A 14149-nucleotide genomic window follows, 5' to 3' on the forward strand; every position below is an offset into this window, starting at 1 on the left:
TCTTATTCAACTGTTTTGCTTCTTTTTTTTTTTTTTTTTTTTTAAATCCCTTTTCATTTGCTTCTATTCTTTTCGGCAAACAAATTCAGGTTTTGCTTTCTAGCCTTAATTTGATTAATTGTAAAATCATATCTAATCACTCAAACTTGACAGTTACCTAACTTTGATTAATTGAGCAAACTCAAATTATAAATATGCTTCTCGTTTAAAAAAACATTTAAAAGTAATAAAAATCACATTTTAGAAAAGAGTGAGATGAGTTGCCTTGATAAACTTATTAGTAAAATATTTATTTTTAATTATTCTGATTGATATTGTCCCCTATCCTATCTAAAAGAGTGTTGTTGGGTAAGTTCAATAATTTAATGGTTAAAACTATTTTTTCTGTCTATAAATTATTTGATTAACATTCTGCGTATCATTTTCATTTTGTAGGATGATAGTGGTTTCATTATATCATTGGCCCACAGCCCGTACATTGGCGATGAAGACAAGTGACCACCATGTTTAACAGGCACAGCCATGCATTGGCCACCTGTCATTTTTCTTATTGTTCTCTTCAATTTTTTTTTGTTTCTGTTCCCGTGATTTATGCCCTTCTAAATGCTTCTTTCATAAGATGCTGACCCATAAAATCTTCTCCTTGATTTATACCTATTTTTAAAGGAATCTCTGGCTTTTTCTTTTTACCCATATCTTTAAAAGCTTATATAGCATTACACTCGTCACTTTAACTTTTATTTGGTTATTAAACTACCATTAGGCACACTAATATTAGCTGTTTTTCCTTTTTTCTTTTTTTGACGTAATATTAGCTGTTTTATACTTTATATCTTTAAAAATAGTGGCAAGTTCCATTTGGAATCCTTTAATTTTGTTATAAATATTTAAATTTTATATTTTTTAAAAAATCATTCATCAATTTTTTTTAATTAAATGTCAAATAAATTAAAACTTAATATGTTATAATTGAATAACATTATGAAAATATAATTATGGTTTAACCATTGAAATTAATATATAAAAATTAACAAATAAAATTTAACTAATAATTTAAAAAAATATGAAATCTAACTGTAATTAAAAAAAAAATTTTAAGAGTTTGAATCAAATTTTTCCTTAAAAAAAAAAAAAAAAAAGAGTTAATCAAGGATACCTGTTGTTTTCTGTCTGGTGCTAGCAAAATAAAAAAGAAAGGTCTTTGAAGTTTGAACCGTTGAAAAGAGGAATAATATAATAATACATGAAGTAAAGTTTTTGATGGTATAGTTATTTTCCCTGTTTTTTTTTTTTTTTTTTTAAATTATATTTTATTTAAATAAGCTATCATGTGAATAGAATAAAGATTCTTAGACCCTTTAGGAGTTTCTTATGATAAATAGGAGGAAAAAGAGGTGAGAAAATATCAGTGTGTTGTGGAGGAAATTTTGAGAGACCATGAAGAGCAAAACTACCACTTGTTTTTGCATTCCAGGTAGGAAACAGCGAGATGAGAAGCATAGTGGATCTCATTCAAAATCAAGTCGAAGTGGGAAAAGCAGATCAAGGCATGGTTCATCATCTTCTGATGGTCATGCTGAAGGTACCACCAATACTGGAAGTAGTAGCGATGGAGCTGCTGTTGGCATGGCTGTTGTTATGATGACCACCACCAACGCCGCTACTATCTCTGGCAACGACGGTGGTAGTTCTCATGGTGGTGGTGGAGGTGGCGGCGATGGTGGTGGAGGTGGCTGTGGTTGATTTCTGTCCAGAATTCGATTTTTCGCATATATATATATATATATATATTTAATTTTGATTATTATTATTATTGAGAATGTTTAATTATGATTATTATTATTGATCATATTTTGTTTGTTGAAAAGAAAGTAAAGCCTCCCTTAATTGGAGGCTTGGTCTCCCCATTTTTTTATTTTTTATTTTTGGGTCAGCTTTTTAATCTTCGAATTGAAAAGAGTGTAATAGTGAATGAAAAGTGTGGTGGGGATCTAAATCACCCTTGAACTTCTTTGATATGTGTGGTAGTTTGTTGTATAAGAAAAGGATGAGAATTTTTTTTCTTTTTTTTTTTTTTTGTTCTTTTTTTTAAAAAAAAAAAGACTACTTATGTCTTCTATCTTTAAATGTTTATGTGGATTTATTTCATATATAATAATCAATGGTTTTCTTTTTCCCTCTATCTTTCTCTTTAGTCTTGGGTTTCCATTCTCTTCCTTTTCTTCTTAAATTTCATGCTTTTTGATACATCATATAGCTGTTTAAAGCATTATTACCTTTTTCTCCTTCTTTTTTTTTTTTTTTAAAAAAAAAAAGAAGAAGTTTACCTAATAAATCAGCATATCCAATTAATATTTTCCATTGCTGCAATAAAAGTCTTTTTTTGTTCCCCTTTTCCAGATTGTAGAGATTCCTGAACACTTCATGGGGAACTGGCTGGAGGAATCAATCCTTGTCATAATTCATGAGGAAAATTACTTATTTTTCTATATTTTTCTTTTTCCTTTTCCATATATGTAATCAACACCAATTTATCATAAACTTTCTTTGTTTTTCTAATATTTTCTTCACCTAATTAACATTTTCATAATCCAATGACAAATAGCAAACAAATAGCCAGTATGTATCCTTTTGCCTTTTCTCATTCAATTCTATAAAAAAAAAAATAGGGAAGAATAAGAAATGTTACAATTTGGGAAAGAAAATTGAAAAGAATAAAAAATATTTTGTGATAAGTTTGAAGAAAAACTAAAAGATCTGAAAAATGAAAGCATGACTATTATTATATAATTAAATTGACAATATACATGAGTGGCTCGAATCATGGTTAAAGCCTGCATAAGATAACATTGTTTATACTTTTTTAAAGTGTTAAGAACCGGCACTTTATTGTTTTTTTTTTTTTTTGTTTTTTTTATTATTATTATTGTTTTTTTTAATTTGTGAAACTTTTCTTAAAAGCTGTCCAAATATTAAAAGTTTTTGAACCAAAAGCAATAATACAGTAGAATGCCAAAGAGGCTCTTGGTGCGGATTTTTTTTTTCATTTTTAATTTTATTTTTACGGATGGTATATGAAACCCAAATTAAGAAGGTAAATAATATATGAATTGTTTTCATTTATTGCCAAAAAAATTCAATTAAAATCCTAATATGTATAAATTTTGTAATTATTTATTACAAAAGAACATTATTAGTAAGTTAGTGGAATTCAAAATAGTTAATTTCAATAACATAGTTTTAGACGAAACGGATAGCTTTAATGATTGAACATCTTTATCTAATGAAATTTGAGTCATAAAAAATGTAAAATTTTTTTAAATAGTTTGTAATTAAGTAAATTGTTCAAAAAAATAAATAAAAGAGTAATTAAATTGCCACATATCAGATATCTTGAAAAGTTAATGTGAATATTGGGTTAATGGAGGGAACGGTGTCATTTATACAAGTATGCTTAAAAATAAATGTGACTATCCAAAATATAATTTAATGTCCCCTATAATTATTTACTATTTCAAAAATTGTCTGCGAGCTACAATTGATTTGCTTTGTTTCAACTAACTTGAATTTGGAAGTGTAGTATGTATAATTCATAAATTTAGTTCATGTGAAAAAATAAAATAAAATACGTACCATGAGATTGTAGAGTCAACACATGCTCGAATCTTTTTTAAGACAGAAATTATTGTAATTCGATTAAAAAAAAGAATATTTTTATGAAATTTTCACTTAGAAATGAAACTTAGAATTTACAGGTCAATAATTAATTCCATGATTGAATTGCTAAAGCTTGTTTGGATGCTAAACTAGACTAAATGGGATTAAATTGAATTGATGGTATTATTTTGGAAATTCTGTCTAATCTTACATCTCAAGTCTTTTTGTACCAAATAAAATGAATTTTAAAAGGATAAATTTTTGTAACACTGAAAAAACTGAACATAGATGAATATCATATAATTTACTAAAAGAAAATATATTTAAAAAAAAAATTAGAAAAGACAAAACTTCTTTTTTTTTTTTTTGAAAAAAAAAATTGTACTTTTATTGGAATTTGGAAACTATTTTTTCTTCAGGCTAGACTTGGAGACACAAACACACTAGACTAGATTATATACACTAGCGAAAGAACGTTGGTTCCTAAGTGTTATCCCCAAAGCCCATAAAACTGGTTGATATTTGATATTTGATATTTTCCATTTTCCTTTTTTTTTTTGTTTTTTAATTTCTTTCTCACACATCTAAACGTACAGCACCACAAACCAACCATGGTGATACCAGAATCAGAACCGAACAGCCACCCACGCAAGATAAGATGCGGTGGGGAGAGCTGGAGGAGGAAGACGACAGCGAGGATTTGGACTTTGTTATGGTGGCCCGATAGGTGATTGGGCCCGAAGAGAATGGGATTTAGAAGGGGTTTTTTAAAAAAATAGCTACAGTAAAAATCAAAAATTGAAAAATAGAAAAAAAAATTTTAAAAAAAAATAGCCAATTTTTGATACATTCGAACCAAAATATCCTTTATTATATTTTTTTTCTTTTCTTTTTTTTTTTTCTTTATCAAAACGCAATTTCTTTTCTTTTTTTGTTTTTCATTTTTTTTTTTGTCTATTTTCCCTTTCTCTTTTGAAATGCAGCCAGGGTTTTGCTTTTTACTTTCCTTGCCCAAAAACACCATCCCGTTCGCCGGCGTTTTTGATAGGGCTTATTTTCTTTTCTTGTTTTTGGTTTTTTTGTCTACTTTCTCTTTCCATATCAAAACGCAGTTGGGGCTTTCCCTTTCACTTTCCTTTTTGAAATACACCATCCCGTTCGCCATCAAGGCTACCGATTAAATTTATTATTCTTTTTGTTGAGAGATTAAATTTAGACGAGGCCGAGGAACAAAAAAAAAGGTAGAGGACCACCAAGGCCACCGATTCCTCCATCTCTACCTAGAAAAGATAAGTATGAATACGATGAAGTTGTGAAGATTGAAATTGATGAATCTCTCTTTTCCAACTAATATTCAAATATTGTTTATGACCCATAAAAGCTTTTTCTAACTTCAATCTCTACTATAATCTCTTAATAGTCATTTTTTTTTTATTGCTTCTGTTTGTATGAATTTTGACATGTAATGATTCTATTTGTGACACAATTTGTTATCTTGCTGCTAATATTTATTTGTTATTTTGGGAGTTTTGAATTTCTACAATTAAAGTTAGATTGGATTGAAGATTATTTAATTGATTTTGAGGATGTATTTTTTCTTCAAGCTTGGGGATTATAATTTTCTTCAACAATATTTTGTACACTTTTTGGTTGTAAAATTGGTAAATAGTGATTAGGAAAAAAGAACAGTGAAATACATTTTGAAGCATATGAATAAAAAAATAATTATAATATAACTTCACTATGGGTTGAGCCATTTTGCTTAATTTGATTCAATTTGTTATTAGCTACTATCATTGGTGATTTGGGTTGTGACTTTCTGTGATTAAAGTTGGATTAGATTGATGATTGTTTATGATTTGGGAACGTGTTTCTCTTCAAGCTTAGGGATTATGGTTTTCTTTAGCTATATTCTATACACTTTGGTAAATGGTGATAGTAAAAAAAAAAGGGAAATCCATTTAGAAGCATATGAATAAAATAGATGGATTTAGACTAACTGCAGATTCACCCATTTTGCTTAATTTGGTTCAATTAATTAATGAATGTATGTTGAGATATTTATAATTTGGAATCATAGATTTTATTAAATTAGTGTATTAAAGTTTTACAAAAATAAAATAAAAGAATAAAGTTACATAATAGAGAGATAGACAAGCATATCAAATTCTATGCTTGTAACAAGTGCTTTTGTTAGGTTGATCAACCAGAGTTGATGCTAGAATCTGCACGTGAAATATTGACTAGTATTAGGCACACTTGTCAAAAACAATCCATGGGAGGATTACAATTGTTTTTGGTAAGTTTACTTCCTATGCTATATAGATGGTTTTGGTTGTCTATTATACTTTTTATATCATGAGATAATTAGCCGTAAAAAATTGGTGGCATTGTTTAACCAACATATGCTCTAATTGGAAATAGTAAAAATAGATGTCGATTCCCCATAAAGCAGACTGGCTATAGTTTATCTTTTGTCAATTGTGGCTCATTTCTCTCGTCTAAACGACTGCCTAAATGAAAATTTGCTAAAAATATAAAGTTATTTTGCATGGTTTCTTCATTGTATCTATTTATCAAATAAATTAGTTCTATATCTTATTTTGGCAATCATGTCTTTTGTCTTAATGTTTCTATTGAATGTTGTGTCGTGATTACAATGAACAAGATTTATTGTGTACTTTTTTCAATTATGTGCTTTTATCTCTAATGGTTCATTTGGTTTTTATTTCTAAACTAGATCACTAATGTTTGTAGTTTGTTTTAAAACTGATAATGGCATTACAAAAGTTGGAGAATGATCAAAATTACAAACATGACCTCATAAAAGCATCAGAAAAGCTTGGTAAAGTATTGTGTGGGTCAACGATTCGTTTATTGGTTAATGGCCAGCTGCAGAAGAATCGTACATACTTATATGTATTTGTAGTAACTTTTTGAGTTGTGGTGATTTTGTTCTTTTTTATTTTTATTCTCATTTTCTTACATTGAATTTTCTTTCTATGTTAATAGAGCTCAAAAGGAAGCAAAAAGGGAAGAAAAATTGCTAATCAAACAACTGGAGAAAGATAAATGAAAAGCTGAAAAAGAGAAAAGGAAATTGGAATGCAAGTTTTTACTGCTTTGTTTTTGTTACTTCATCATGTTCATACATGCATATTTTTTCTTCCATTAGCCTTTTGAATATAAAGATAATGATGGGTTTTGATGTTCATTTAATAATGATAATGATGGGTTTTTTATTCTAGTTTCGAGGTGATAGATGGAGGATTTTGGGTAAGTAAAGAAGTTTTAAAGCCAGTGTCCTATATTTGGCTATTGTGATTTTGAGTAACTAATAATTTATTTTCTTTACTTTTTTCATGTTTATAGATGCATCTTTTTTATTATATTAGTATTTTAAATGTAAAGACGATGATGGCTTATAATGTTCATTTAACGAAGATAATGATGTGTTTTGATGTAAGGATCACTAATTTAGCTTATAGAAAATGTGCCATGTTTATTTATTAGAATTCCATTATGCACAAACCTCTTACATCTAGTTCAATTGCAGCTTCTGTAACTTTTTCCGCTTGTTGGAAAATTTTTCCTCCAAGCGGAAATATTTTCCTCCAGTCGGAAATCCTATATGGAAGTCAATTGAAGCTTTTGGATAATTTTCTGCCAAGCAAAAATCATTTTTCTCCTATTGGAAAATTTTTCCTCCAAGCGGAAATTGTTTTCCTCCTGTTGGAAAAAATTTCTTTCAAGCAGAAATTGTTGAATAATATTTATTCCTATCGGAAACTAATTTCCTCCACTTGGAAAATCAATTTCTAATAGATTATTTAAGTTAATAGTGGGGTTAAAAAAAAATGAGAGTGGAGACAAATATTATATAAGATAAAGATGGATTTAACAAAAAATGTATTGATGTTTAAAATCAATAACCATCTTAAAGAAAAGAAAAATGATATATATTTGTTTTTCTTTTCAAAATCATTTGGACATTTCATAAAATGAAATGTAAACTAAAGATCTAAAATCAACTTCAGAAAGCCTCTTTTCATTTGGGATTAAATTTTTTTAAAAAAAATTATTAATAAATCTTTCACCGTTGATTAGAAAATATAATATCCAAGATATGAAATAATTATTAAAACATATTAAACCATGACAGTAAATTAAAACTTCCTAATTCGAAACATAAGACAATGGATTCATACATCTCTGCCTATAATATCCAACACCACTGCATCGGTTATATCTACGTCTAATAACATCTTCACCTTCGGATGGTATGCGTTGCAGCCTCGGCCTACCAGCTCGCCTGCATGTCCATCTCGGTGAAAGAACAATACGACTTGCCACATTATCCAGAGCATGCCACTGTTTTTCATCTAACACAGGGTAAATGGACTCAGCATAAGCTGCACGATATGCATTCACAGTGTAGTAATGAGAACACATGCCATAAGGAGCAATTTTGCATTCTCTGCAAGTAGCAATACAATGATCACAAGGATATTGATCAAGATCGAAGACTTTGCATGAGTATATTTTTTATTGGAGATTAACTGTACCCCTCAAACTCCCACCTTCCACAAGAAATTTATGCATATTAACGACCTTCACACGTAGTCCGATAGACTCCAAATTTTTGCGTTTGAGTTGCTCTTCCATATGGTTAGCCATAGGTTTCGACAATTTTACACCTGTAATACGTCGCTTATAAAACCACATTTGCAGTAAATCCCATATGTGCTCAATTAATACTACTATTGGCATCTCTTTAGCATCTAGCAAAATACCATTTAAGCTTGCTGCAATATTGGTGGTCATGATAGTGTACATTCTACATGAAAAAAGAAAAGGTGCCCACCTTGTAGGGTCACATGATCGAATGTACTGGGCAGCCCTACTGTTTTTTGCCTCAATTTGCCCCATATAAAACTCAAAATCTTCAACCAAGTATGCACTAGCTGCAAGCATAAAACATTGTATTATTGTTTCATCTTTCACATATCCATTTGCTTTAATATTTCTGCTTATGGTACGTGCACAACGCATGGTACGCATTGGGAAAACCTTTGCGTAATGTCTTTTCAATAGCAAGGAGCCTATCACTCACAAACACCAAATCCGGGAAATCTCCAATGGCATCTTTGAGGTTTTGGAAAAGTCATGTATATGCTTGCTCGTTCTCTCCATCTCCAATGCCGAAAGCCAAAGGATATATTTGCTTATTGCCATCCATACCCAATGCAATATACATGTACCTTTGTATTTCCCTTTTAAGGTAGTCGCATCAATAGCCAACACGGGTCTTATGTGGGATATAAATCCCCTAATGCTTGCTCCAATTGCCATAAAGAAATATACAAAACTGTTATTATCGTCTGTTTGATACATGTAAGAGTCCCAAGGTTCTTCGAGACTAACTCATAACAGTAGTCAGGCAACTTAGCAAAATTCTCCTATGGAGATCCCCTAACACTGTTACGTGCATACTCTTTACCTCTCCATGCTTTGTTGTAGCTTATAGTCACCCCATATTTCTGCAAAAAATCATGTTGAATTTCTTTGGATTTATAAACACGTGCAATCCCTTCATATTTAGATTTGATACATTACTCGATAACCTGGCTACTAGCCTGCTTATGTTCTCGATGCACAATATCTAACGAGCAACTGTGTACATTATCATAAATTCTCACAACAAATATTTTTTTATTTTTAAATGTGGTTGCATGTAGTCGCCATTTACAAGTATTTTCCAAGCATACAACCTCATACCATTGTATAGTTGACCGTGTCACCTTAAACTCTTTATTTTCACGCATGCAATAGATACTTAGGTTATTCTGTAAGTCACGTTTGTTGCGAAATAATTGTCCAACTACTATGCTGTCACAGCTAGTGAACTTTGACAAAAATATGACCATAAAGCTACTGTTGCTCGATGATACGTGGTCACTTGTAGCACGATGAACCCTAACATCATCAACTCTTTCATTGTTCATTTCAGGATGCATATCATTATCATTGTCTGGCAACTCATGATCAAAATCTATATCATTATGATCAACATCATCCCCTACTGCATTGTAATTCTCATAATGATCAATAATATGCAACTGCTCATACTCCTCATCATTAGGAAACCGTTCAGCATAGTCACCTCCAACATCAACTCCTTTGTGGATGTTAAATGATATCCAGGCCCCATGAACATCAACTTGATCTTTAAATTGAGTTTCGTGAACTATAATTTCCTAAGATGTAGCCTGAATAGGTTCAATACCAGAAACTTGTGGTAGACGAACACTAATTGGAGGACAAGCAACAGAATGAAGATTACTCCCACTATCCGAAGCAAAGATTGTTTGATGAACATTTCTAGATACATGTTCAACTTTCGAAATCACCTCAACATACAATGGAGGCCGCATCATTTTCATCCTCCACTCCTTACTTCTTGAAGAAAGCATTTCACATTCCTATCACAGCGTATTTCTGTAGGATCCAACTTTTCTACACATCGTTTATATATCTATCTTAGCTTTAGCAAATATTCATTTCGATCTATCTTAATAGAATTGAAAATCTCATTCTCTAACTCTGATTTTGTGCATCTATTGCCAATGGAAACCATTATATTTTTACCATTTCGATATTCCCAATTACCACCATCAGTTTGTACCAATGTTCCATTGTATAAAACCACAATTACAACATCATCATCTTCCATTTTACTACAAAATTAAATGAATAACATTAAACTAAATCAGTAAATATATAAACATTTGAATAATACTAAACAAATATATTAACTGTATTAAAAAAGTCGATAGCATTTCCTATTGGTGGAAAACTAGCGAAAAACTAGCGGAAAATTAGCAGAAAACTTGCAAAAACTGACAAACTAGAGGAAAATAGCGGAAATTCATCTTTTTCGCCAAATTTCTTCTGTTTTTACTGTTTTCGCGATTTTTCAGTTTTACACAAATTTTCTCCCATTTTCAAACCATATGTCACTTAAGTATTTTTAAACTCACATATAACAGCTCTTAAATTAATTTCTTATATATCCATATTAAATAAAAATCTTAAAAAATACAAAACTAACAAAAAGTACAAGAAAAAAGAGAAAAAGAAATACATACCCATATTTTCTCAGTTTCATCTAATAAGAAAAAAGAGAAAATTTTTACCTGAGTTTAGTTTCAGAAATGAGAAAATACAAGAAAAAGAGAGTGAGAGTAGATGAGATGCAAAGAGTGTTTATGGTCTGTTAGAGAATGTCTTGCACAAAACATGAACAGGTGTGTAGAGGAAGAAGGAAAGGGTAAGAAAAAATATATTGCGTAATTTTCAATTTGGTTAAGGGTATTTTTGTCCCAAAGTGGCTAGTTTTTTATAAAAAAATTTGTTTTGCTATTTTTCAAAAATCGATTATGGGGTGGCTAGTTTTCGAAAAAACCCTTTAGAGGGTAATTGATTACTGAGTCAATGATGATTGAAACCAGATCAAGATCACCACAATGCAACCACTCGGGCTCGGAAGCTTGCCAATGCTGGTCTCCGCAAGCAGGCAGTGGTGCTCCGCTCATGGCTAAAATTCGAAAATGCTATGCGCAAGGATGTTGGTAGTAGGCTTATTATGGTCTCCACCGAAGAGATCCTCATCGACCAGCCTATGGCTCCCGGTATGTTTAATTTCTTTCTTTCTTAACTCTTGGTTTGTTTTTTGAAGCCAGGTTTTGATTTTTGTTTTGGTTTTTGTTTTCTTTAATTGTTAATGGGATCATTCATGTTTGAGAAAATTAATTTTACCTATATGCTTAGTATCAATGTATGATTGCCACTAGAATATGTATAGGTTTTTCCAAATTGTATCCATCAGATTTAGTGAATTTGGGGTATATTACTTCCATCTAGTGCTGCTCATGTACTAGATCATATTTTGCCTTTTCCTTTAGATTTTATTCATAAACAATTTTGATATTGGTTGCAAGTAAGCGTTAGATTATAATAAGGGGTCATTATTCTCATTATTTATTTTGTTTCCTAAACCATGCAATCACAAACAGGTGGCAATCCAGAAGAACCAAAGTGATGCAGCTGCAATATATTTGCTCCTTATATACTTCCTGCATAACTCTTGTTGTTTTCTGTCTAAACTCAGCGTTTTATTTCCTTTTACTTTTCCTTGCTGATATGGCTTTGTTTTTGTTACTTTATCTGCTGAGGTGGCTTTATGCCTTTTATCCTTCACCCTGCGTGGTGACAAAAGAGAGATATAAAAGTTAGCCTACAAAAAATGTAAAGGACAAAATTCTTATTTTTGAAATATATTGAAAGTGTTTGTTTTCTCTCATTCTCCGTGACTGGGGTGGAATTGGACCAGAGTTAGACCTGGACAGGAATGAGAGCTTGAGATCTACTCCTTGGTAATTCCTTCTAGGATTTTCTACATCACAAAGGCTGCAGAAGATGGTAATATTGTCATGATTTGTAGGAACTATAATGAAAGAGGTCACCTTCTGGACTAAAAGGTGCCCCTACAAGGATCTTGCTCTGGAGGTTGAGGGATTCATTGATAAGCCAAAAGTGTCATGGTTATGGTTATGACCAAGGAAGAAAAAGTTGTTGAGAACTTCGAAATTTTGGTGACAATATCGATTTTCGGCGACCGGTGACATTGACAGAGGGGGGAAGAAAAAATATCTGTTCGTGGTGACGGAGAAATATCTTCGTTGTCGTAAAATATCGTCGATATCATCAAAAATCGGTAGAAATCTTGGATTTCCAATGGATAATGGTGGAAATCTGGTGGAGATGTCGGTTATCGGTCGAAAAATTTTGGAAATCTCGATTGTCTCGCTTTCTCATCTATTTTGGTGGAAGAGAGAAGGGGACCTGATTACTTGGTTAAAGAAGAGAAAAAAGAAAAAAAAAAAAAAAAGCAGAGAGAAGGAGAAGTGGTCAGAGAGAGAGAGAGCTTCTGTCCTCCATGGTTCTTCTTGTGGCTTTAGTTTGGCTTTCTCTATATCTGCCAAAACGAAACAAGAAAACATACTCTTCTTCTTCTTTTATTTGAAAACATTCTCTTCTTCTTCTTCTTTTTCGTTTTTTTTTTTTTTTCCTTTTTCTTCCCGAACTTCAAAATCAACTTAAATTTTGTTTAATTTTCTTCCATTGTGCTAAAAAGCTTCAATTTCACTATTCTGGAATTTTTTGTGATTGGTGCAAAAAAAGCTTCCATTCTATGGTGAAAATTTCCACAGTAATAATTTCCATGTTGGAATTATATTTTTTCATAAATTTAAATTTAATTTGTTTATGATTTATCAAAACTAATTTTACACTCAATTTAAATAAAAAACAATAATATCTAATAAATCATATGTGAAAAAGTAAAAATTAAATAAATAAATAAATTTAGAGATAAGGTTTTAAAAAATATGGGAATGCCGTAAATTGTATTTAAAAATTTAATGTATTTTGATATTATTTGTTAAAATTTTTATATTTTAATGTTAATAGATACTATATTTTTTTTTATCTACAATAAATTTTAATATTTATGAAATATTTTATTATTAGTATATTTTAATTATTATTTTTATATTATTTTATTATATTAATTATTTTATATGTAAATATTTATATTTTAAATTAAATATTTATAATTTTTTCGATATTTTCATTCATATTTTTATAAAATTATATTTTTAATATTTCTGTTGATGCTGATATTTTTACTGGTTATGACACACTCATTCTTCTAGTTGATTGGGCCAAACCATGGGCGAATTAAAGATTTGTTGCTTATAGAACTTTTCTATTGGATTTTTGTTTTCTCTTCTTAAAACAATTTGTACTGAGATTGTTTTTACCCCTGTTCTTTCCTACTTCAAATACGTATATATGGATCTACGGATGTATTTTGCTAATTAATTTGATAAATTATTATGACGAGTTACTACATACGGGTTAGCATTAGTGAACTTTTCAAATGGTACGATACAAGTGCTCCATTTGCAAAGTTGTAAAAAGAACCATGCCAAAGTATAATTAACTTACTTTAGAAGGATTATTTTGGCAGTAATGAAACTGAACAAAGATGAATACTGTCATAATTTCTGAAACTGAAACTAAAGTAAATATATTAAAAAGCATTTACCAAAAATATGACAATTAACCAGAAAAAAAGAAAGAATATATATATGTATTATTATTCAAAGATTGCCGCAATAGAATTGTAGACCCACATGACCAAAATAACCAGCTATATTTTTAATTCTTTTATTAATTTTTTATTTTTTTATTTTTGGAGGGGTTTATATATATATATATATATATATATATATATATATACCTAAAATTAAAGCATTAAAAATAAAGCCCCAGAAGTTATAGTGGCGCCAAGTCACGTGACTAGCTGAAGCTGAAATTGGTACTTTCATTTGTAAGCATTGGATTTTACAACGTTCTACTTTTTTCT

The 14149-nt window shown here is 30.2% G+C and overlaps 1 protein-coding gene across 1 annotated transcript; it reads left to right on the top strand.

The window, feature by feature from the left end:
• Positions 1-1313: 1313 nt before the first annotated feature.
• LOC107410908 (uncharacterized) lies at positions 1314-2559 on the top strand. Its single transcript, XM_016018391.4, has 2 exons — positions 1314-1738; positions 2401-2559. Exons 1-2 carry the CDS (start codon positions 1438-1440, stop codon positions 2415-2417), a joined length of 318 nt encoding a protein of 105 aa, XP_015873877.2. The 5' UTR covers positions 1314-1437; the 3' UTR covers positions 2418-2559.
• Positions 2560-14149: the final 11590 nt, after the last annotated feature.

Source organism: Ziziphus jujuba, chromosome 10 (assembly GCF_031755915.1).
Source record: "Ziziphus jujuba cultivar Dongzao chromosome 10, ASM3175591v1".
Lineage (NCBI taxonomy): Eukaryota > Viridiplantae > Streptophyta > Magnoliopsida > Rosales > Rhamnaceae > Ziziphus > Ziziphus jujuba.

Bases quoted from the DNA above. Each gene is read 5' to 3' on its own strand.
- LOC107410908 (XM_016018391.4), top strand. From the start codon at position 1,438: ATGAAGAGCAAAACTACCACTTGTTTTTGCATTCCAGGTAGGAAACAG.